Source organism: Durio zibethinus, chromosome 10, assembly GCF_047325235.1.
Source record: "Durio zibethinus cultivar Kanyao isolate XHJ-2024 chromosome 10, ASM4732523v1, whole genome shotgun sequence".
NCBI classification, from domain to species: Eukaryota; Viridiplantae; Streptophyta; class Magnoliopsida; order Malvales; family Malvaceae; genus Durio; species Durio zibethinus.
In genome coordinates this window covers 2,665,088-2,688,524 of record NC_143171.1, presented here as the reverse complement: position 1 = coordinate 2,688,524, position 23,437 = coordinate 2,665,088, and the positions used below count along the sequence as shown (strand labels likewise).

The 23,437-nt window shown below is 34.6% G+C and overlaps 4 protein-coding genes and 1 pseudogene across 12 annotated transcripts; 2 read left to right on the top strand and 3 right to left on the bottom strand.

The window, feature by feature from the left end:
• The first annotated feature begins 76 nt into the window (after positions 1-76).
• Positions 77-4,956, top strand: LOC111291896 (BTB/POZ domain-containing protein DOT3-like). 3 transcript variants are annotated; one of them, XM_022884017.2, is made up of 6 exons: positions 77-889; positions 1,072-1,141; positions 1,607-2,499; positions 2,631-2,889; positions 2,970-3,098; positions 4,061-4,956. In XM_022884017.2, the coding sequence occupies exons 1-6, from the start codon at positions 750-752 to the stop codon at positions 4,427-4,429; spliced, it is 1,860 nt and encodes a 619-aa protein (XP_022739752.1). In that variant the 5' UTR covers positions 77-749; the 3' UTR covers positions 4,430-4,956. The 3 variants fall into 3 exon arrangements, with proteins under 3 accessions (XP_022739752.1, XP_089622511.1, XP_089622510.1); XM_089766385.1 differs by having other exon boundaries at positions 4,074-4,225; XM_089766384.1 differs by having other exon boundaries at positions 735-889; positions 1,034-1,141.
• Positions 4,957-5,074: 118 nt separating this feature from the next.
• On the bottom strand, positions 5,075-5,851 carry LOC111291895 (uncharacterized). The gene has a single exon (XM_022884016.2). It carries the CDS (start codon positions 5,755-5,757, stop codon positions 5,239-5,241), a length of 519 nt encoding a protein of 172 aa, XP_022739751.2. The 5' UTR covers positions 5,758-5,851; the 3' UTR covers positions 5,075-5,238.
• Positions 5,852-6,621: 770 nt separating this feature from the next.
• LOC111292914 (UDP-N-acetylglucosamine transporter ROCK1-like) lies at positions 6,622-10,151 on the bottom strand (annotated as a pseudogene). The gene is made up of 7 exons (XR_016345553.1): positions 9,656-10,151; positions 9,121-9,169; positions 8,798-9,023; positions 8,199-8,397; positions 7,964-8,107; positions 7,481-7,555; positions 6,622-7,012 (listed from the first exon to the last, which is right to left on the bottom strand). The product of XR_016345553.1 is annotated as a UDP-N-acetylglucosamine transporter ROCK1-like (transcript).
• Positions 10,152-12,483: 2,332 nt separating this feature from the next.
• Positions 12,484-19,598, top strand: LOC111291777 (asparagine synthetase [glutamine-hydrolyzing] 3). 2 transcript variants are annotated; one of them, XM_022883785.2, is made up of 14 exons: positions 12,484-12,629; positions 12,722-12,860; positions 13,216-13,311; positions 13,447-13,588; positions 14,205-14,300; positions 14,477-14,571; positions 15,426-15,587; positions 15,984-16,064; positions 16,159-16,380; positions 16,518-16,652; positions 17,945-18,025; positions 18,210-18,296; positions 18,381-18,488; positions 19,086-19,598. In XM_022883785.2, the coding sequence occupies exons 1-14, from the start codon at positions 12,550-12,552 to the stop codon at positions 19,329-19,331; spliced, it is 1,770 nt and encodes a 589-aa protein (XP_022739520.1). In that variant the 5' UTR covers positions 12,484-12,549; the 3' UTR covers positions 19,332-19,598. The 2 variants fall into 2 exon arrangements, 1 of the variants encoding a protein (XP_022739520.1); XR_016345550.1 differs by lacking the exon at positions 19,086-19,598 and having other exon boundaries at positions 18,125-18,296.
• A 168-nt stretch (positions 19,599-19,766) lies between these two features.
• LOC111291779 (oxidation resistance protein 1-like) lies at positions 19,767-23,429 on the bottom strand. Of its 5 annotated transcripts, XM_022883786.2 has the most exons (9): positions 23,049-23,429; positions 21,973-22,499; positions 21,778-21,850; positions 21,601-21,696; positions 21,092-21,169; positions 20,953-21,016; positions 20,578-20,665; positions 20,278-20,362; positions 19,767-20,105 (listed from the first exon to the last, which is right to left on the bottom strand). In XM_022883786.2, the coding sequence occupies exons 1-9, from the start codon at positions 23,160-23,162 to the stop codon at positions 20,022-20,024; spliced, it is 1,209 nt and encodes a 402-aa protein (XP_022739521.2). In that variant the 5' UTR covers positions 23,163-23,429; the 3' UTR covers positions 19,767-20,021. The 5 variants fall into 5 exon arrangements, 4 of the variants coding, with proteins under 4 accessions (XP_022739521.2, XP_022739522.2, XP_022739523.2 ...); XM_022883787.2 differs by lacking the exon at positions 21,601-21,696; XR_016345551.1 differs by lacking the exons at positions 19,767-20,105; positions 20,953-21,016 and adding an exon at positions 20,839-20,952 and having other exon boundaries at positions 20,347-20,362.
• Between the last annotated feature and the right edge of the window lie 8 nt (positions 23,430-23,437).

Genomic DNA, 23,437 nt, shown 5'->3' with positions numbered 1-23,437 from the left:
GTGTCAAAAATTTTGAACCGATTTTCTCTTTCCAATTATATACCTTCTTTTTCTTTCTTATTAGTATTTTTGGGTGTCATTTTTATAATTTTATTCATTGAACAGAAAAGATTTGGCCAATTTTATCAATTAAGGCAGGATTCAACCCAAACGACTTTAGGAAAAAACATGCATCATGTGCAAGCGAACACGCAGAGGCCAAGAATTCAAGTTTTGTTACGCTGCTTTTTCAAATGGAGAAAAGGGTCTCTAGCTCTGACCTCCATAGCCAAAAAGGAAAAATAAACACCTCGGAAATATTATTGGCTTTGCCGTCAGACATTAAGAAATGTGCTTCACATTCAACTTGAAGAAGTTTCTTGATCCAAGACATGGACTCACACTAGTATAATAAATGCTAGAAATAGTGTGTCTGCTTCCAGTAAGCCACACAATCATCAACATGGGATAATCAAGCGTTAAGTGGTTGAGAAATTGACAAATCATATCTAACATCCCTTCCCTTCCCTTCGATTATAACATCAACCTTGATTAATCTTCCATCTATTTCCCACAACAGTTTCTCTAATGAAAGAAAAAGCAAAGCATTGAAGTGAGCAGCCAACCAACCTACTTGACCCTCTGTCACTTCCAGCCACAGACTTGCTTCTCACATTTATTCAAACTGTACCTTGCTTTTGTTTCATATATTCTTCACCCACATAAACAGTAGAAGAAACTAGTAACACACCTGCAGGAAGAGCATTGCCATGAAGAAGTATCTTCAAATGGCTCATCCTCGAAGCCCCGGTGGGAGTGATGCCGATGGCACTGATCATCTATCTTATGATCAAAGCATCATAATTCCAAACATCGCAGCTGATAGCTTTGAAAGGAAACAACTCTCATGGTAAAACATGAACTCCTTTCTATTCAAACTCTCAAGCTTCTATCCAGCAAACTAGAATTGACAACATAATAGTTGCTTTGTAAATCAATAAAATGTTGAGAAACCCAAGCTATTTAACATTTGTTTCAATGTAATTTTCTGCAGCTCATGTTACCTTTTTCTTTTTGGGCGAGTTCATGTAGGTTTGCCACATCTCAAATCCCCACAGATTTAGCAGTCCAAGTTCAAGAAGTTATCTTTAATGTCCACAAGGTAACTTACAACAAAAAGAAGATTTTATGTAACATTCAATATAATCTATTGATCTGCATCACTATCAAGACTCCTGTTTTCTCATTTTCCTTTTCCGTTCTTAACCTTTCCTTAGCTAAACTAAAGTACAAAAAAGAACATAAATAGAGGAAAAAACAAAGGCAGCTGTAAAATGTTCAAAATCCCTCATGATGTGATATATACTATAGGTTTATACAGATGAAGCATTTGACTTCTCACCCTGCTTTATCTCTATTATCAGATCTCTAAGATACGTCCTAGAGAAGAAAATTCTGAATATTTTCCAGCAAGTTGGAAGATAAAAGAAGCCAGACCAGTTACTCTTTCAATTTACTCATGTCAATTAAACAATAATCTTAACAACTTGAAATTAATGTATAAAAGGATGAAGAGCAAACCTTGGTAACAAACTACTAGCTCTCTAATCTCTTTCTACTGAAACAGTATCCCTTGGTATCAAAAAGTGGCTACATTAGACAGCTGGAACTTCAGCCTTCGATCTCAAATTTTGGGCATGATCTCAAGCTTGAAAATTTTCCAGGTGGATCGGAAACATTTGAGATGATTCTAAAATTTTTTTATGGTCTCCCAGTAGACTTAAATCCCAATAATATAGCAGCATTAAGATGTGCATCCGAATATCTAGAGATGACAGAAGAATTTGAAGATGGAAATCTCATAGCCAAGACAGAAGCTTTTCTCACCTTTGTAGTCCTGGCTTCCTGGAAAGACACTATTACTGTCCTCAAATCTTGTGAAACCCTATCTCCATGGGCAGAAAACCTCCAGATTGTTAGAAGATGCTGTGACTCAATAGCTTATAAGGTTTCACGAAGGAACTCATCAACTGAAGATGTAAGAGAAGAAAGTTGGTGGTTTGGTGATGTGGCTACCCTTCACATTGATCATTTCATGAGGATTATGACAGCAATCAGAGCAAAAGGAACAAAAGCAGAGATCATAGGTAAATGCATAATGAATTATGCAGATAAGTTGCTGCCAGACATGGATGAGGGACTGGAAGGACTGAGAGGATATGGATTTGGAAAGAGTGAGTTGCAGTTCAGTATTTTGATAAAGAAGGAAGATGAGAGTGCTGGACAAAACAAAGAACAAAGAACAATTATTGAAAGCCTAGTAAGCATACTTCCTTCCCAGAATGGAGCAGTTTCATGTAAGTTCTTGATGCAGATGCTGAAAACAGCCATGGTGTATTCCGCATCACCAGCTCTGATATCAGATCTTGAAAGGAGAATAGGAATGATGCTGGAAGATGCCAATGTAAACGATCTACTGATCCCAAATTATAAAATTGAAGATCAGGGAATAATGCTAAAGTGAGTATTCTACCTCATTCGTAGATTATACAATTTAGCATGCTAATAAATGAAACTCTCCAGAAGAGAATTCTTTAATAACCAAGCAATTTGATTGCTTTATATTCCTACTCATATACCTTCTTCAACAGTACATCTGAGCAGCGAACAATGCACAACATAGAAGTGGTGCAAAGAATTTTGGACTATTTCTTGATCCATGAGCAACAACAACAACAGCAAAAAATAGGGAAAACAAATGTTAGTAAGCTATTGGACAATTACTTAGCCGAAATAGCAAAGGATCCAAATCTTTCCATCACAAAATTTCAAGTTCTTGCTGAATCCTTGCCACAAAATGCTCGATCATGTGATGATGGTCTCTATAGAGCCATTGACATCTATCTGAAGGTTACTTGTCAAGCCTCTTATGCTTTTTACATTATTTGTTGAATTTGATCTTCATATTTAATTCTTGATATCCTTTTCAGACTCATCCTTCATTATCTGAGCATGACCGGAGAAGATTGTGCAAAATAATGAACTGTGAAAAATTATCATTCGATGCATGCATGCATGCTGCACAAAATGACCGGTTGCCCCTAAGAACTGTTGTCCAGGTAACTAATTTCAGAACCTTATATTCAAAATTTTTCATTGCATCAGTATCTCCGATGAGTTACAAAAAATTTGTATTGTATCGGCTATCAAGCTTAATGAGTCAATTATTCAAGAGTCGAACAAAATTACCAATTCATGGTTTAAACTAAACCAAGAGTACCAGGTAATATCGCAACTTCAGGAACCTATTCTGGAGTTAGATTAGACTTTTTAGACCAGTAATCACAACAGCTTGCAATAAAAATATACCTAACATACCTGTGAAAGTATTCTTTAAAGCTATATATAAATAGCAAATCCACAAGTAAACAAGTGCAAGCATTTTATGGTTGTCATAACGCTAGTTAGTAGATCTTCATGTTACATGCTGGTAATGACCACTGTGATAAGTCATTGTTGTGGCATTCAGCAGAAATGTATAATATAGAGAGAGGTCGTCCGCATTAGGCACAGATCCATACCAACGATTTTTCATTGATAAGCATATCATATGGTAAAACTACCAAAAGAGCACCAAATATAAGTGCACATCTGTAGCAGGAAAAGCTGCAGCAAACTATCAGAGCACAACCTAAGAGATAAATCAACCACGGGACACTTAAAACCACAAAAATCTAACATATATATATATATATATATGTATGTATGTGTGTGTGTGTGTAGAAGGCAATCACATGGTCAAGAGAACAATTATGGACACCAAAAGGTAATTTTTTGATGTTTCCAAGAATTAAACTATCTAGTCATTCTGAAATAGCAGTTTATAGATTTCAAAGTAGAGAATTCAGACAAGAAATTAGAATTTATCTAAGATTACAGGCCTCTGATAATGTAATAGTGAAATAAAATGCCATCAGAATGAAGAGAAGGCATATCAGAAAAAGCTATTGACACTCTGATAATAGACAAAATCATCTCTGAGAGCTAATTAGTGTATGGTCCATCAATTTAATACATGCAGGTTTTATTTTCAGAACAAGCAAAGATGAGGATGGAAATGCATGGCAAGGAACCAGTAACAAGAGGAGATAATTCTGAACAAGAGGAGCACCGACCATCCACAAACACGGAGATAAAGAACCTCAAATCAGAACTAGAGAATGTAAAGACAAAGATGACAGAACTACAAAATGACTACTCTGAACTGCAACAAGAGTATGAAAAAATATGCAGCAAGCACAAAAATGCACTAGGTTGGAGTTTGAATTGGGGGAAGATTAAGAACTCTTTCCATGTGAAGGCAGAAAGTGATGACAATGGAGATGGACAGAAGAGACAAAATCCAGGTGTTTTCAGACTCAGCTTTAGACGTAGGCGATCAGTGTCATAAATTCATTAGCAGTAAGCATCTTGTAATGTCGAGGCTCAACCCAACCAATAGCTTCAACAGTATTATGTGAATTATTTTCCCATTTTTAACTAGTTTATTGCACAAGGTTTAGAGTGAGTGTTATCATAACACCAGATCTTATCTTAGCCTATAAAACATTTCTGCATCTCTCTCTTATAAATCAAAGATGCAAGGAACATGTTCATAATGGAAAGCGAACTGTGATCTCAATCATGTAAATCTCAATGGATCTGCATTTATTAGACCATAACAAATGTTCATAAAGGAAAGGATATGTGATCTCTATCATGCAAATATCGAAGGTTCTGCTGTTATTACCATAGTCTTTCTTACTAACACTTTATTACAGCGGTACATGAGGTAGACAACAACTTAGGACTTATAAACAAGCAGCTAGAAATGTGTCTCAACCGACACAGAAAACAAGAAGGAATTTGATTTTCAACGGAGGATTCAAAGACGTTGTTAGATCAACAATTATGCTAAACCCCGAAGCATGTTTATCAATTCCATTTTGGTTAAACAAGTACCTTAATACTTGACCCTTGCACAAAAACAACAACAACAACAACCAAACTATTAATTATATGCTCTATCAATCAAACAAAAACTAAATTAAAAAGATTCAAACAAAAAAATAATAAACCCATTTCATAATACTTAAATAGAATACATAATTAATAATTTTTCATCAATAATGTTAAGAAAAATACCTTCTACATGGTTACTCCAGTTTTCCATTCAAATCTTTATTTAAAAAAACTAAAAAACCCAAAAACCCTACCTATCTAATTAGCCCTCTTCATGCTGCTCCAAGGAAACTTCACCTCTCCACCGCTGCCGCCGCCACGACCCGAGACGTAAGAGCCCTTACCCTTCCCTTTCTCTGCTCCATCATCCCTCATCTTCCCGTCAAGCCAATGCTTCTTCTTTTCCCCTTCTTCCACAACGCTCTTACTTTTACTATTCTTATTAATACTTTCCTTTTCCTCTTGAATAACCTTAATAGGGAAAAGATTCTCGGATATGGAAAGCGGGGTTCTCAAAGTGACGTAAGCTTTCTTATAATCGGGTCTGGCGATTAACAAACCACCGCGTTTCTTCTTCTTTCCTTCCATGTTGAGAGTACGGACTTTTTCGACGTCGAAACCGTAGAGGGATTCAAGGACGCGTTTGATCTCGATCTTGGATGCCGATGGGATGGTTTTGAGCGCTATTTCTTTGATGTTGGTGAAGGTGTTTGGCATTAGTAGCTTGATTGGAAGGTTAGCGAAGCGGACAACTCGTCTTCCTAATCTACTTCCCATTTTCTACTTTTTTTTTTGGGGCTGCTCTGGTTTTCTTTCTATGAGCTCGAACTCGAATATCTAAATGCAATGGAAGAGGGTTTTTGTGAGGCTTTTCCAATCCTAGTCGTTCGCTCCGCTTTCTTTTGCCCGTTTCATATTGGGCTGGGCTAGAATTCTGTTAAGTATTACTGGGCCGTAAAAGGGACGTTCTGGAGTAAGCTTTACTGGTTTGAAACCGGGTAACTTGTTGGCAGAAAAAAAGACATAAAATAATCATTATTATCATATTAAATATTTTTATATTAAAAACTATTTTGTATTATATTTACAATTTTTTAATAAAAATTACAAGTTTCTCTTTTGAAGAAATATGTGCTATTAGTTTATTCTGATAACAAAATTTTTATACTTTTTTATCAAATATTTATTTTAAAATAAATTTTACCAGGCACAAATACCCTGAGCACTTTGGGTTAAAAAAACAAAAAAAACCTTACGCGAGAGTGGGCAACAGTATAGTAAATAAAAAAAAAATGATCTCTCTCAATTTATAATCAGTATTCCATGTACCAAAATAAATAAATAAAAGTCCAAATCCTTCTTTTGAAAGTAGAAAAATAATAATAATAATAATTGTCAAAGTTGTGAATTAACTTACGAAATGCATGGAACATGCATGCGAGATACCGCTCTGGTATAACTACAAAGTCAAAATCCTGTTTCTTTACTGCTATGTTCAGTGAAGCCACAATCAACTTACAATCATTTACTCTTCTCAACTCAGAGCATGATATAGAACATCTTAATTACTTCACAATTCACATGCATGATTATTTATTTTATAATTCAATAAATTTTGCACTGCTCCAAAAAGTCAGACTACATCAAAAACTGGTTCTTTTATTCCCACTTTCAGTCTCAATCAATACCCAACTCATATGTCCTGATATTCATGAAAGCAAGTATAATATGCCTTCTTCATTGCCTACACTAGTAGGTACAATTACATCCTAAAAATTTCCATTTACCTTCCCCTAAAACTTGGGAAAACAAATGGAAACTATAACAATTGAGGCCACACTGCGAAATCCCCTTACCTATCTGCAAATTATTAGGCTTCCTTCCTTTTGACTTGGTATGGATATTTCTGGTATATCGAAATGCTACCGATGACAAGTGGAAGAGCCACGAGACAATACACTGATGGTGGTTTTCCTTCAAAAAGGAACTGCAGCATGGCTGTTACAAGAAGTGCCGAAACAATGACAAACCCCTGCAAGCAATTGAGAAAATTTTGCTAGCATAAATATCCTTTAGACAATGATGTGGCATAAGAGATAAATTCAAACAATAAATGTTCATGACATTAAAGGACGAGTGAGTAATCCTTCAGCTTTAATGATCCCAAAAAATGATAATTTGAAATCTTTGCTCCTTAGTAGTAGATACATAGAAAAGGGGATAACTTTCAGCTCTGTCTCAGTGCCCTCACTTGCAGCAGAAGATCCAGGGCACTTACAGCCGATGACCCAGAGTGTCCACATATGAACTCGTGAAATCACTAATTAAGAAGTGATATCAATGGCTTTAAATTGAGTTTTTTTTACTCAATAATTTACAACATATGCAATTCAATAGCCGCCATGTCCACCTGCAGCCATTCAATAATCACTCTATCCTTCAATACTCCATGGTCCATCCCAAGTAGTCAACATATTTACTTCTATGTAGTTATGTTTACCTTTCTCACACCACCAGCAAGGCTAGTTACAAGGCCAACCAGAATCCCACCAAGTGCATTGGCTACAACTGGTATCTGAAAAAGAAAAAGGAAGACAATTGCGTTTAAACTTTAGCATGAAGGTATGATAGCAGTTAAAACATAAAAAAAAAAATTGCCAAAATAAACTTACAGGCATCCATTATAGAGACCTTAGGTATTTTTAACTTCCAAAACTTCCTCCCAGTCTTATTCTATCCTTTTCCGGCTTGAGCTAAACCTCAAGAGGAAAGTTTTCAATAAAATAGAAATGTTAGCAAAGTTAGTGGTGTCCTACCATAAAGAATCCATGGCGTCTGATAGCTTCTCCATCTGGAGACTTAGAGGTACCAGCCAGTAAGAACAATCAATGGAGTCTTATTCTATCCTTTTCTTGCTTGAGCTAAACCTATGAGCTTTCCCATTTTTCTATAGAGAAAATTTTCAATAAAATATGACTATTACCAAAGTTAGTGGAGTCCAACCATAAAAGAATCCATGGCGTCTGATAGCTTCTCCATCTGGAGACTTAGAGGTACTAGCCAGTAAGCACAAGCTTCCAACAATAGACATTTCTACAGTCATCAAGTATGATGAGTGCTTCTTGACCTGTAATAATGAAAGCATTAAGGAACAGAGAGAAAATTGGCAAGCATTTACAATTTGCATCTTGAAAATAGGAAACTAAGCCATTTCTCACCTGAGAAGCCCATTGACATAATGCAGAAGCTAGACCAGAGAGTACAGAAGCAACCAAGACCGGGACAATTCCATAAAATAGAATTTGCTCAGGATTACCACTGCTAGAACCTTTGCTAGAGCCTTCACCAATGCTTAGAAGAACAGCTGCCATGATCAACAAGAACAGAGCCCCAATTTGTTGAATTGACTGCTTTTGCCTATGTAGAAACACCACAAATCAAGCCAAATAAGCTCACAAACACCCCAAAATATCATTACTATTTCATCCACATTAATAAATGCATTAGAATGATGCTTCTCATGAATACAATACCATCTTTCAAAGAAGGAAACAATTATAAGAACTATCAGATTCAACCAAAATATATTATAGCTAATAACTGCGTCATTTGCAAACTGGTGAGCTATAAGTTCAGAGCAGCACAAAATAGTGAGAAAATATATAAACATGAACATAGTTTCTATCTTCCATAGGAACCAGTTGCTCTTTACTAAATTCTCCAAACTAAAAGGAGATAATATCATCTAAGCAGCTTCTTTTATAGGACAACCCCCGAAGGAGATGAATAAAAGACAAAGTGGACATCAGAAAGATACCTTAATATGATATACGTAAACAAGGCAGTGAAAAAAATTTTTGTCTGGTTCAGCATTGAGAATGTAAGTGAATCAAGATTCCTATAAGATATCTGCAACAAACTGTTTTGAAGTGCATAAATTGCTGCAGGAAGACCTGATGCAGTCAGTGAACCCACCAAAGTCCATTCCTTTGCCATTTTTTTAAGCTACCGTCTTTGGCCATGAGAATAAGAGCGCATACGACCTATTAAGCATATTCAAATGCAAAAGATCTTAGAAATCATAAGCTTAAATGCGAAAAGAACCAGAAATATAGGAAAATATATCATTGGTAAAACTACCTTGGCTATCTCACATGTCAAGACTGATGAAGTTACAATTACTTCTCGTCTGTAGAACAAAAAAAAACAAAAAAGGTTATCATGAGTTAAAACCGATTTGACGATTGTGTATTCGTATCGTGTAAATATTGAAATTTGTATCACCGTGTATTCCTGTCGTGTCGTATCATCGTTGTTGTGTTTTAAATTGCCAAGTATAGTTAAAAGCTTGAAAAATTTTTCAAACATACTCGGATTGTTCAGAGTGACGGGAAGACACATAAAAACGAAGAACATAGGTGTGTTGTTCGATCCATATACATGTGTGCAAGTGCACGCGTGTGTTCATGTGAGCCATCCATCATTATGAACCTGAAATTACATCCTAGCATTGCAAGCCAAATGTGAATAATTTAACCCTAGATTTCCAAATGATCACTCAAAAACCAAATTAAATCAAATCCAACATGTGATTAATTACAAGCCAAATCAAAAGCACGGAATTTGAGTAAATAGAAACTAATTAATTAAAATTTTGGGATGAAATTAGTTTTACCTGGTGAAGCGTTTGGAGATAAGAGGTTGCGCTCCGTATTGAAGAGTGAGCAAACTGGAGTAAAGCCAAACGCATGGACTCATTTTCCCTGCGTTCGGAGTAGCAGCTCTGGGCGTTTTCGTCGCCATTATTGGCGACCTTCACGAAGAAATTCTTGCTCACCGTCGCAACGTCGTTGTTCGCCTAGCTAGTCTGTACTTTCGCCGGCGGATAAAGTGGAATCAGAAGAATGATTCTATTCTTTTTCCCTGTCGCAAGAAAGAAAACTCGCCTTCGGAGCCTGTAAAACGACGTTGTTTTCTTTCGGTTTAATCCGGGCCCAAAGAAATACGGGAACTAATCAAGTAAAGATATTATAGTATTATCGGAGCATAAAAAAAACGTGGAGTATAGCCGTTAGGCGTAATAGCTTAGCTCGTCATGATAGGGCTCTTTGAAACGCCGGCCAGTACGGCACAATTTTTTTGCCTTTAGAGCACTTCAATTCTGCATTCTTAGCACTAGAAAGGGGGAACCCCCGATTATCATGATTTCTAGGGCCTAGGTTCTAGGTAAGGGATTAGGTAAGGCTGGCTAAGTTTAGGTTAAGTCGCGAAGAATTTTAATTTAAAATAAAATCAGAGATATAATATGAACATCGTATAACAAATATAAAAATAATATAATTTAAAATTTTAATAATTATTATTTATAAATTTAATAAAATAAAAAAATATTTTTATATTTTTATTTATATTAATTATAATATAATTTTTATATAAAATAAAATATAAATATATAAATTTTAATATTTTATATCACATAAATACATAAATTTTTATATTTAAATCCATATCCCATATAGTGTTGCTTTTTGTGGTCTAAAAAGAATGTATATTAATTTTTATAGTTTATTGAACAAAATCCTTCACATTCTATTTTAATTTTCAACAAAAAGCAAGTTACATACTTAAAATTAAGGTGTACCAATTTTATGATGCGTTTGAGTAATGAAACTTTATAAATACTTATCAAGGATTATTTAATTATTATTTTAGGAAAGGTTTATTTTATTTGATTATATTTTTTATTTGAGAAATTTTAATCAATGTTTAATGACATAACTTGAAATAATATTTAATGACATAACTTAAAATAATATTTGAGTAGAGAAATACTTAATTAATGTATTGTATTCCTTTAAATTTAGTGAAAATAATACTTTAAATACAAAAAAAAATCTTTAAATAGGATTTTATCTATCCTTAAATAGAGTCAATAAGAACCTATTAATCTAAACCTTTATGTTTTTAGAAAATTTTTATGTTATTTATTTTTAATTTTTAAAAATTTATTTAGATGAATGATAAAATTAAAAACAATAATAAAGGTAAAATTATATATTTTAATGAAAAATTTTATATTACAATGATAATTAAAATCAACAATGAAGTTATACATTTTGATTCGATCACAATAATAATAGTTAAATTAAATATGACATTCAATTACCATTGGTGGCAGAAATGCTGTCATCATTCTGAAAATTGAAGTATCAATGATTTAAGAACAATGATAACCTAAATTACTTATCCTCTCAATGATGATTTTTTTTTTTTTGATTTTGAACTCTTTCTTTGACAAGTAAAATTCGCTTGAAACAAAGAAAAACCATAATTAAAAAATATTTTATATTTTAATTTTATATTAAGACAATCTATCAACATTTTAAAATGTAGTGAACAATTAACTCTTTCTCCTCTTTCTCATCTTTCTCCTCCAATCAAAACTTTGAGGGACAACGTAATTAAAAGCTCTCAACTAGCGCTACTTCTATGCACCTCACAATGCAATTAAAAGTAAAAAAATTAATTAGATTCCATGCGATACAACCAAACAAAGTAAAATAAATATTTATTTTAAATCCAAATTTTTTTTAATTTAAATGACATATATAAACTACAAAGTTTTAGAGAAAGTAATACCAAAAAATTAATACATGCGTTTGAATTGAATGAATTTACATGTTTGACCCTAAAGGTATATTTGTAACAACTTCTTATTAATAAACACATTAGTAAAAGTTCGTAAAATATTTTAGGATGGGACTCTTACGGGAGTATCAGAATTTTTAATGTCAAGATTTAATTTAAAATTAATTAGTTGTAAGTGAATAAGTCTAATTTAAATATAATATTATAAAAAATTAAATATTTGTTAGATATAAGATAATTTATTTTAATAAAATTTTATAAAAAAATAAAAATAATTTCACATGATAGATTTTAAAAAATAATAATAAAATTTTAATTTTAATTTTTTATTATAAATATAAAATTTAACATCAATTGATAATAAATAAAAAAATGTAACTTAAATATAAAAATATAAAATATTAGATATTTATTAATTATAAAATAACACTTAACTAACATTTAATACTAGATAAAAAAATAAGTTTTTTTTTCCCCTCAAAATAAAGATTCCTTTTGCGGGAATAAAGCAATGAACCGGCTCTCGGGTGGTGTAGCATACATTGCAACTTCCAAGAGACTCACTTGAAGAATCGAATGGTGGTGATGTGAGGTTCACAAATAGAAAGATTCCACGTAACAACTGAAAATTCATAGGGTAAAAGATCCAAGATCCCAAACCAGTGACCCCACCATTGGGAATCTCTTACAAGGGTAAAAAATTCCTCAAATTTCCAAAACCCTAATAAAGAATATAAATGTGAACACTCTTTAGATTTGTTAACCGGCAGAAAACAAGGGAAAAGCTAGTCAAAATCAACGGCTGTGATTGAAGGACGCCGTATTATTTAAATTACAAAACCCACCAGCATTTTCATACTGATTCTTCTTAGCAGCCTCCACCCCTAATTTCGAAAACCCAGGCAGCAACAAACGCCAGCCATGTGTGGAATACTTGCAGTCTTTGGCTGCGTTGACAACTCTCAAGCTAAACGCTCCCGTATCATCGAACTGTCTCGAAGGTGATTTTGAGATTTAGTTTTATCAAATTTTTTTAAAAAAATTTCTTATAGGTGAAAGAGATTGTTGATTGTGATTGCAATGGAGAGTGTAGATTGAGGCATAGAGGTCCTGATTGGAGTGGACTACATTGCCATGAAGATTGTTACCTTGCTCATCAGCGTTTAGCCATCGTAGATCCGACTTCAGGCGATCAGCCCCTTTATAACGAGGACAAGACTGTTATTGTCACGGTATACTTTCTTTTCTTTCTTATTTTAAAGTCCATCTGCAAACGTAAAACAGGACACGACGGCAGGACATGAATACGGTGACGACAGGGTTAAAATTTTAGTCATAATTATATATGGAGTTTAAGCAAATAAAAGAAATATTTTATATTTTTGAATCAATATAATTATAAATTACGACGTTAAATTTTAATATAAAATATAATATAAATACATAAATTTTAATATTTTATATGATATCTATAACTATCCTTAACGTGATGATTACCACTTTCCTATGTTACTATAACTTATTGTTGCCACTTTCAGGTAGAATCCAATGCTTGATTTTACTTTCATGTTGGATTGATGATTATAGGTTAATGGAGAGATATATAACCATAAACAATTGAGAGAAAAGCTGAAGTCCCATCAGTTCAGAACTGGAAGTGACTGTGAAGTGATTGCTCATCTTGTAAGTATTTGAGAGGTTGGGCGTAAAATTCAGTTATTCACAACATTTTCTTTTCTTGTGTTTTTTTTCACATCTCATAGTGTCAGTTTACTTAATAGTATCCTCAGTACCAATTTGGCTACTTATTTTTGTCAGTATGAAGAATATGGTGAAGATTTTGTGGACATGCTGGATGGCATGTTCTCGTTTGTCCTTCTCGACACTCGTGACAAAAGTTTCATTGCTGCTCGAGATGCTATTGGAATTACCCCACTTTATATTGGATGGGGCCTTGATGGTATTCAGTTTTCCCTTCTTGTAGACACTAGCCATTATGTCTTTGGCTGTAGTTTACTTTGTCAGTGTCATTATGGACTTAAAAGAAGTTTCGTTTTCTCTGCTCTATTGTGTCAAAATCCAAGCAAGTTTTCTAGTAGTGGTTTTATTCAGATGTATAATATATAGCAAAAATCTAGTTAGTTATGAGGCTAATTAGGTTGTTGTTTTGCGAACCTTGTCTTGGCTCCAATGGTTGACCCACCTTCTTAGGGATTGGCAGACGCATAGATTATGGTTCAACCACCAACTTCTTCCAAAAGGCCAGCGGTTTATCCCCTTAAAAGTTTGAGAAAAAGAAATTGTCTTTCCTAAAGAATATCTAAGAAATCTTTTTCCTTGCCCTTTGATTGTTTTTTTTTTTTGAAAGCTTGATGTCGGTCTTAGTTGAGAAACATACAAATATAAAACTAGCTTGTGGTGCCTCATGTATTCAAGTTTGGATGGATTTGATGCTTTGGGCTTAGCTTTTTGCTCGTGCTTGATTAATAGTTTTCCGTATCAAATTCTGGTTTTTATTCACCCCCTCCTCCTTGTTATGGATGCATAGTTCTAACTAAATGCAATTTACTTTGCAGGTTCTGTATGGTTTGCTTCTGAGATGAAAGCTTTGAGCGATGATTGTGAACGATTTATGTCTTTCCTTCCAGGGCATATATATTCGAGCAAGCAAGGTCCTTTTTTTTTCTTTGGATATTTGAGTTCCTAACATGCTTAAGAATTGATCATAGAACTTCTGAAGGAGAATCTAGAATTTGTATGGTAGATGATATGAAATTTATAAATTCACCTTTGTTTGTCAGTGTTGCATGCAATGGCCTTTATTTGTTGCATTTCAAAATGTCTGCAGGAGGGATTAGAAGATGGTATAACCCCCCATGGTTTTCGGAAGAGATACCTTCAAATCCATATGATCCCAGAGTTCTAAGGGAGGCTTTTGAGAAGGCATGCTTTAGACCTTCACCTTCTATTCTTGTTTTGATCTTATTGGTTTGCTGTTAGCACTTTGGAATTGATGTCATTATATGTCTGTCAGTTTGCCAAAAAATGGGTGGAAAATATAATGCATACTTGAAACTACTTTGTGAATAAGCAGTATTGGCTAGGTAGTCACCATGGCATTACTGCGTGTACTCTCATGCTACTGCTGTAAAGAATTGTTCAGAATATTATAGGAGAACCAATAGAGGTTGAAGTCTTTGAGTCCATGTAATTAGCGGCCCCCCCTCCCCCTAATTGGCTAGGGTCAGCTTAGTTTCTGGGATCTGCTTGCTTGCTATGTTTCTTTTCTTGTGACCACCTTTTCATTAGGAAATTAACATTACAAGAGAACAGCAGCAAAGCTCAGTTTAGGGGTTTCTGAGTTTTTTTTGTTAATTTAATATACCCTTAGTGTTTAGGACATTTCCCACCTACCTTAGGTCTTAAGATTTCGGCTTGACCTCTACTATAGAATTGGAAGCTTTGATGCTAACTGTATGGCTCTTTCTGTAATTCTGTTTTCTCCTTTTCTAATAGTTCTTTGTCTATCTGTCTATTTTCTGATACCAGCCTGTTTAGCCATGAATGACTCAAATAAAAAAAAAATTGTTAACCAAAATATTTTAAGATTCTTATTATTTGTTAAAGGATTTTTATTGTTTTGGTAGATCAGTTTTCTGAATACTTGAAGAGTCATGTATGACTTTAGAATTTGTTATTATTCCCATGACTTTAAATTAATAAATGTTGGTATTACTTCTGTGCTATGCCATTTATGTTTCACCACTTACCTTTCCTTGTGAATTTATTTTATATAGGCTGTGCTTAAGAGGCTCATGACAGATGTCCCGTTTGGAGTGCTTTTATCTGGAGGGCTGGACTCATCACTTGTTGCTGCTGTAGCTTCCCGTCACCTAGCCAATTCAGAAGTTGCTTGCCAGTGGGGGTCACAGTTACATACCTTCTGCATTGGTTTGAAGGTCTTAATACTCACTTTCATGTGGCACAGCTATAGATTCCATGTCCTCTTATTATATTGGTTTTCTTTCTCCCTGGTCATTACTTAATGTGTAAAAGATATGGCTGTTGATTACATATGTTTGTTGTTACCTTAAACACTATGGTTGTTCAGAGCGAGTAACCGATAGATAAAACAAATTCTATGACATTCAGTGAAGAATGCTGTACACTTGCATTATAAACTGCTGCTACTATTAATATGTAAATAGTCTATGCAAAATATCTACATCCTGTCTCAATCTAGCTGTTAGGATAATTTCTGCAACATCAAATAACACACCATCTTGATCTTAGTTTTGAAATATAACTTGAGTTTACTGCTTTATTTATAATATTTCTGACATTTTATTATTCAGGGTTCTCCTGATCTTAAAGCTGCAAGAGAGGTAGCAGATTATATTGGAACTCGTCACCATGAGTTTCATTTCACTGTCCAGGTAATTTCCTGCTTTATTTATAAAAGAAGTATAGCGGAATATGTTCTTTTGATTTTTTATGATTAAGTTTCTTTCTCCCATTTTGAACTATCAGGAAGGGATAGATGCTCTGGAGGAAGTTATCTACCACATTGAAACATATGATGTGACGACTGTTAGAGCCAGCACCCCCATGTTTCTTATGTCAAGAAAAATAAAATCTTTGGGAGTGAAAATGGTTCTTTCGGGAGAAGGTTCCGATGAAATCTTTGGAGGTTACTTGTATTTCCATAAAGCACCTAACAAAGAGGAGTTTCATGAAGAAACTTGTCGAAAGGTATTCCAGATGACCATTACTTTTTTGTTTTCCTAGATTTTAGTAAATAAACTGGAGGAATCCATATATTAGGCTTGGTTATCTGAGTACCTGTTGTATATTGTTTGCTTTATGATGGTGTTCTAATAATTCAACAGATCAAAGCTCTACATCTTTATGATTGCTTGAGAGCAAATAAATCAACTTCTGCATGGGGACTTGAGGCTCGTGTACCCTTTTTAGATAAAGAGTTCATCAACATTGCAATGAGTATAGATCCTGAGTGGAAAATGGTATGATACTTCTAGATTTGTTATTTACGTTACATCATTTAGTTTAACTGTTGAGAAAAGGGATGTTGTGTCCTTTTATACTGGAATCAATTAGACAAAAGCATTACTGCCATCACATGAGAAAGTACTGAACGCATAGAGGTTGTTTTCCATCTTAGCTTTTATTGTTTATTGCTTTATGTCTGGCTTTTCCTGCAAGGTATCATTCCTGGTTTCACTTGTCCATTTGTGGGGATAGCATTTCACATTCTAACCCCATGTTTGGATTGAGGGGAAGGGAAGGAAAGGAAAGGAAAATAAAGGAAAGTAATGGAAACAAAAAACCCCATCCTTTTTTTGAATAAATTTTTAATTTAAAGGAAAGGAAAGAGGTGGAAACTCAATAACCTTTGGTTTCCCTTGTAATGCTCATTTTTTTTAATCCCCAATTTGGGGGAGAAGCTAACGAAAAGAAAGTTGAAAAAAATTTTATTTTTATAAAAAGACTATTATATTCATATTTTTATTATAACATTAGATTTGATTATATAACTGATACTTCTTACAAAAATAATTTTTTTATGAGTATTTTATATAACATCACAGTTTATAAATATTTTATAATTTTTCAAGTCTTAACAACAAAACAAGCCAAATTATTGTTAGAATAAATTAAAAAGTTGAATTAAAAACAAAATTAAAAGTAAATCAATAACTAGCTAACACATCTTACCATATTAAACATGCTCAATTTTGTTTAAAAAGATTTGTTTATACTAATTAGGTAATATAAAGATATATTTGTATATTATATATTATTTTATAGAAAAGGTCATAATTGAAAAAAAATATTATAATGAATTATTTCTTTTCCTTTTCACTATTTATCCAAACAATGGTTGTTAGAATTCCATTCCTTTCCTTTCCTTTATTAATTCTAACTATGCAAACAAGAGGTACATGTACCATTTTCTTTCCTTTAAAAAACTTTCCTCTCCTTTCCTTTCCTTTATTTATCTATATCCAAACGTAGCGTAAGTGTGATGTCACTTTCCACTCTTAGATGCGATATATATATTTATATTTATATTCTAGCTTTTGGTGCTTCCATCTGGTATGTAAGGTGGTAATTGGTTTTCTAGGTTCTTTGATTCGATAAGGAGCTGATGCAGATGATATGGGGTGTCAGTTACTTGATCAATAGTAGTTACTATCTCATGTTGGTCAAAGGAGGAGTTATAAAATTTAGTTAGATATTTACACCTTTTTTTTCTGTAATGGAATGTAAGCTTATGGTTATTGCCTTTCTGCAGATAAGGCCTGATCTTGGAAGGATTGAGAAGTGGGTCTTACGTAATGCATTTGATGATGATCAGAAGCCATATCTGCCTAAGGTTGGTATATCTTCTTTTGAAACATTCCTGCCTTCTAGAAAGTTTACTGGGGCTTTATCATTTTATATGGTCCTGTTTTCTTTGATTATATTTCTTCAGTGTAATGTTTCAAGAAGAGTTATGATGGGAAATTTCCTGGAAAAAGTTCTTGTTCTTGAAACTGCTTGTTCCCTCTCTGTTTCAGCACATTTTGTACAGGCAGAAGGAGCAGTTCAGTGATGGAGTTGGGTACAGTTGGATTGATGGTTTGAAGGACCATGCCCACAAGCAGGTAGGCTTATTTGTTTGTAGTTCTTCTGGGAGACATTTTCCAATTGGCTTTATAGTAACAATCTATTGTTTCTGAACTTGACAGGTCACTGATGCAATGTTGATGAATGCGAACTTTATCTACCCTGAGAATACTCCAACCACAAAAGAGGGATACTATTACAGAACTATCTTTGAGAAGTTCTTTCCAAAGGTATTATGTTGTTAACCTCTCTATTTTTCCATCTGTTTCTTTTCGGTGTCTAGATTTTGTTGAGGGGTATAGAACATGTTACAGATTTGGTTTTCCTCCATGTCCAATTTCATTTTTTGAAAGGAAAGCAAAATGAACTGAAAACTACGTTTCTGGATAACTATGGGTGGGATGCTCACCAGGTTATTGTAGTTTTCCACTATTAGGAGGTAACATCATTTTTCTACTTGCCCCCAATTGGTAGGCTTGGGACATTCCCAAATTTTTAGGGGACAGTTAGGAGTGTTTTGGTCTCAACTGTCAACAGTCAACATGATTAACCTTATGTCCCTCAAGTTCCCAACACCTGTGTACATGAAGGAGAATGGAATTCTTGGCTAACAATGATGTAAAAAAAGGCCTAGATATTGTGAGATTATTTAACGGGTATGTGAGACTAATCAGACTAAACAAGGGTAAAAGATGCTCTATATGATTATAAGAAATTCTCCAAGATTCTTGAACCAAATACTATTCTGGTATAATTTTTTATCATGTCTGTTCCATTTTTGCTCAGTTATCTTGATATTGCTAATTAATCTTTCCAATTGCAAGCAGAATGCTGCAAGGTCTACTGTTCCAGGCGGTCCAAGTGTGGCATGCAGTACTGCTAAAGCAGTGGAATGGGATGCAGCATGGTCAAAAAATCCTGACCCCTCTGGTCGTGCTGCTCTCGGTGTTCATGCCTCTGCTTATGAGGAAGCAGCAGATGTCAGTTGCACTGATCTGATCAATGGTTCACCCCAGAAGATACAAAAAGGAATTGTGGAGAAGACTGCGACAGTTTGTGTGAGGCAATTTTAGCATCTTTATTTGACTTGACAGCTCTGACTAGTAGACCAAGTTCATTGCTCGAGTGATAAGGTAATTATTTCGTTATTGAAGTGCTCCAGAGTCATCATATCAATCCAATTGTTGGAAGCTGCTTTGTTTAGGCTATGTTGAGTTGTTTATCGTGCATTAGAACTAGCTTCTTTCTTCTTGTTCTGGTTTTCTTATGCATGTTTTAATGACTAAAAAGTTGTGTAATGTTGTTTCCTAGTGTCAATTTATTTATAATCTTTTGTTCCACCCACAGCCTGAAAGACAAACAAAAAGAGAAAAGGTTGGATGTTTCCAACATTCCATCTTTGAATTTTCTTCCGAGTTGCATAACATAGTTCTTTATTAGAAACCTTGCTTATCAAAACCTTCTCTTCCTTTCTCTTTTCCCACTCTGAAAATTCAAAGTGAGCAATGTAATCGGTAAGAACTGATCGACTAATTTTGCTGAAATACATTATCAGTAACATTTAGCCACAATTCAGCATGTGCCAGAAACTACATAGTATATGATGCATAAGCACTTGTTGTATATACAAGGTTGGGAAAGTATTTACAAGTACTAGAAAACAGCAGTGATTTATGATTTCCAGTTAAGTAAATCAGCACACACCAAAAGATGATTGTACCAAACGAAAACCATCAGAACCACCTTGAAGGATATTTTAGTTTTTACCACCGGCAAATTCCAGGCACCTCTGTTCTGCTTAAAGCAAGTATTTCCTCATATTTTGATCCATATACAAAGCCCCACAACTGCAATTCAAGGATAAAGTTAACGAACTTGTACTATTAAGATTACACGTACTATTAAGATTACACCTTGTGGTCATATTGCAAACAAGCCAAACATGAATTCATGAAGCGAAGGAACAGTGACATGGGTGAGAAATGGAGTAACAGAGAGAGAAGGGCATCGGATGCATACCTCAATCTCCTTCACTTCAAAGTCTTCAGAAAATGCAAGACAGGGGTTACCATAGGTTTCTGAGAATGAGCTGGATCCATTCAACCTTACATAAAAATTTGGATATATCAGAAAGTAATGTTTCATTGACAAACGTGCCAGCATCAAACTTATCTCTTAAAAAAGGAGATCGTTAACACAAGAATTCTATTTAAAAGGAAGGACAAAGAGAAGGGAGATTGGGGAAAAGGGGGGCGGGGGGGGGGGGGGGGGAGTTAGATACTTTTATATAAAAGAACCAGAGAGGGACAGATATCTCACAGATCACCATCTAGATAGAGAGCAAAATGGCCACCACCACCGATTGCCAGAAATTCAGTGGAACACAGAGTGAAATATCGATTCGCACCTGTTCCATATTTGCAGTTAGATCTACCAAGTTTACTCAGAGGGAAACTGTTTTAATTACCAAAGAAAGAAGGAAAAGCGAGTCATTAGTCCAAGCCCCTTGCAAACTAGGTCAATCATGCATTAGTGCTATACGTCATTTAAGCTGTCAATGGACTATGTTCTGACACATACACACGAGATCCTCATTGGATGGAAACTTTTTCAGCACCACATGCTCCGACGTTTAAACAGCCAGGAATCAACATACTGTGACAGTTTTGAAAGGGTAGGGAAAGATTTGAATACCTGTGGGATGGAATACAACTGGGTCACCGGGTCTATTTGTGAAAACAAAGGTACTATTTGTTCCCTGTTCAAAATTTAATGTCAACAAGATATGTATAAGAAATGCCCGCTTGATACAAGAAGTATTTTCTAGCACTACCTGGTATTTCTTATTGGTTGGTTTTAGGGGTGCCTCAACCAGACCGCCAAACACTGCACCTTTACGGTCTCCAACAACCTAAGAGAAAATAAATGCCATGAGCCCATGACCACAGCGGAATGGCTTCATCGTAGACAGAAAATAAGCATGCCTACATGGATGCTAACATGAAGAAATAGTAGTGCAGCCAAATCATTAATATGAACAATTATCACACAATTTGAAATAAGAATAGCTTAATCTTCAAGTGAAAAATTCAATAATTTCCTATTCTCAAGGTGACATGGCTCAGATTGATGCCCAAGCAGTGTTTATTTAAACATAAAGTAAAAAAGGAAGGATAAAAACCAAAACTGAGAAAATTCCGGAGATTATAATTGTTTTAGGTAGCAACAAATAGAATATGAATTGGAAAAGGACCCATGGATGTAGCCACACAGGACAACCTTCTGATATGATAGAATAAGTTTATGGAGAATAAATAAATTCATAAAGTTAAAGGTACAGACATGTCCCCAGAAGACCAATATCCTGCATTTGACCATGGGAATGACATTCCTGCTCAGTGTTATGTAAATGTTTGTTTCATATTTATAACAGTATCGCTGCATTGAAGACATGTGAAATATAATATAAAATCAAAGAACAAAAAAGTAATATCCAGGAGAAAGTCATTTAACCATTACCAGCAAACTGAGGCCAGGCCAGAGCATGCTTCTCCTGTACAATGTTGACAGTGATATGCCATGCCTCCATGTACTGTGAAGGCCAACAGAGATATATCAATGAAAGAACAATAATTGTTTCTCAATATAAGCAAAACTACATATCCACAAAAAGACCAAATTCAATCCATCAAACCGAGAAACAAAGGTATTCACCTGTAGAGCAATAACCACTTCCTCCCTTGAACAAGAGCTGGAAGTGATGCATAAAGGGCACTTCTTGTTTTCTCCGAAAGAAGCAATGATGGTTCAGAAGTTTCTGGAAGATCTCCTAAAGCCAAAGGCTCTTTAACATCTTGCATATGTCTCATCTCAAGTCCATCAAATTTAGCATCACCCTCATCATCACTTTTCATGTCAGAATCATCCTTGGTGTCTTGATTTTTGTATCCACTGATCCTAGTAGCTTGGTAAAGAGCTCTAAGTGATTGCTTACCCCTAGAAAATAAGCTTTTCCTTCTACCATTCTCTTTCATTATGGTGTCAGATGCATCACCAGTTTCCTCTTGATTATCATTTTGCTGATCTAGATTCAAATTGTGACCTGATTCCGAAGAAGACAACAGTGAATAGAGGAATGCTGTGAAAGAAGACGTATCAGGGCCATTAACTAGATCCCCATCATCCTCTTTGCCGATTGACTCTGTCTCTGGTTGACTTCTTTTTGACTCGCTCGCATTTTCCTACCAGAAAGAGAGACTATACTGTTAAAACTTAAACACTGATTGCAGGCTCTCAACATAGTAAATTAATGATACTTCAAAACACATTAAATAGTCAGTAGTCATACGCCTCTTTTGACAAGGTTGAGATTCGTAAGCAAGTTCTTTTATTGCAGAAAATTTTCAAATCACAATACAATAAAGCCTGCACTTTTAAACCATACCTGAATTTCTGGCAAAGAATTTCAACAATCAGTTCAACAATTCTAATTCCAAGAAAGGATTAACAAGACAAAAAAGGAAAAAGAAACAAAGATGCAACCTTGCAAAACCCAATCAAATACCTTCAAAACATGAAAAATCAAAAAATCAAAAGTGCAAAACTAACCTAAATCTCAACTGCCTACAATCAAACTTTACTTGGAATGTTGACCAAACATTAGAACAAAGGCAAACATCGTCGTCGTCATCATGATCATCATCATCATCATCATAAAGATTCATAACCTTAAAACAAAGGGAAAAAAGAAGCCTTTTCAAAGTGAAAGCAGTAAAAAGAGAGAAACTTACAGGAGGAGGGTGGGGAGGCGTGGAGGGTTTATCAGAAATGGGGTTAAGAAGGACAGTGGTAAGATCTGTTACAAAGTGAACGGCTTTGCTCCTCAAAGACTTTTTCTTTCCCATTTCCTTCCTTTTATTATCCAATCCAATATACAGAAGACGATATTTTTACACCACAAGTTCCCACCTTTTTTGTCGATTGGAGTGGTGTCTGATTCTATATTCCATTCATATTCTCAAGAAACACCTTTTTTTTTTGTTGGCTTATACCAGATTGACCCAAACACCAAATTCAGCTACAAAACCACGATAAGTGATATAATAATATCATAGCTATCTGTATAGAGAAATCATATTACCCAGTTTTCTTTCTCTCTCTTTATGGTAGTCAGATCAAA

Excerpts from the sequence above, each read along its gene's own strand:
- LOC111291896 (XM_022884017.2), top strand. The coding sequence starts at position 750 with ATGAAGAAGTATCTTCAAATGGCTCATCCTCGAAGCCCCGGTGGGAGT. Across the intron at positions 1,142-1,606 it reads TTATCTTTAATGTCCACAAG|TATCCCTTGGTATCAAAAAG; the intron begins GTAACTTACAAC and ends CTACTGAAACAG. Across the intron at positions 2,890-2,969 it reads CCATTGACATCTATCTGAAG|ACTCATCCTTCATTATCTGA; the intron begins GTTACTTGTCAA and ends TATCCTTTTCAG.
- LOC111291895 (XM_022884016.2), bottom strand. The coding sequence starts at position 5,757 with ATGGGAAGTAGATTAGGAAGACGAGTTGTCCGCTTCGCTAACCTTCCA.
- LOC111291777 (XM_022883785.2), top strand. The coding sequence starts at position 12,550 with ATGTGTGGAATACTTGCAGTCTTTGGCTGCGTTGACAACTCTCAAGCT. Across the intron at positions 14,572-15,425 it reads TAAGGGAGGCTTTTGAGAAG|GCTGTGCTTAAGAGGCTCAT; the intron begins GCATGCTTTAGA and ends TATTTTATATAG. Across the intron at positions 18,026-18,209 it reads AGAAGCCATATCTGCCTAAG|CACATTTTGTACAGGCAGAA; the intron begins GTTGGTATATCT and ends TCTCTGTTTCAG.
- LOC111291779 (XM_022883786.2), bottom strand. The coding sequence starts at position 23,162 with ATGGGAAAGAAAAAGTCTTTGAGGAGCAAAGCCGTTCACTTTGTAACA. Across the intron at positions 20,666-20,952 it reads AGTTGTATTCCATCCCACAG|GTGCGAATCGATATTTCACT; the intron begins GTATTCAAATCT and ends AATATGGAACAG. Across the intron at positions 20,363-20,577 it reads CTCTATCTAGATGGTGATCT|GTTGAATGGATCCAGCTCAT; the intron begins GTGAGATATCTG and ends TTTTTATGTAAG.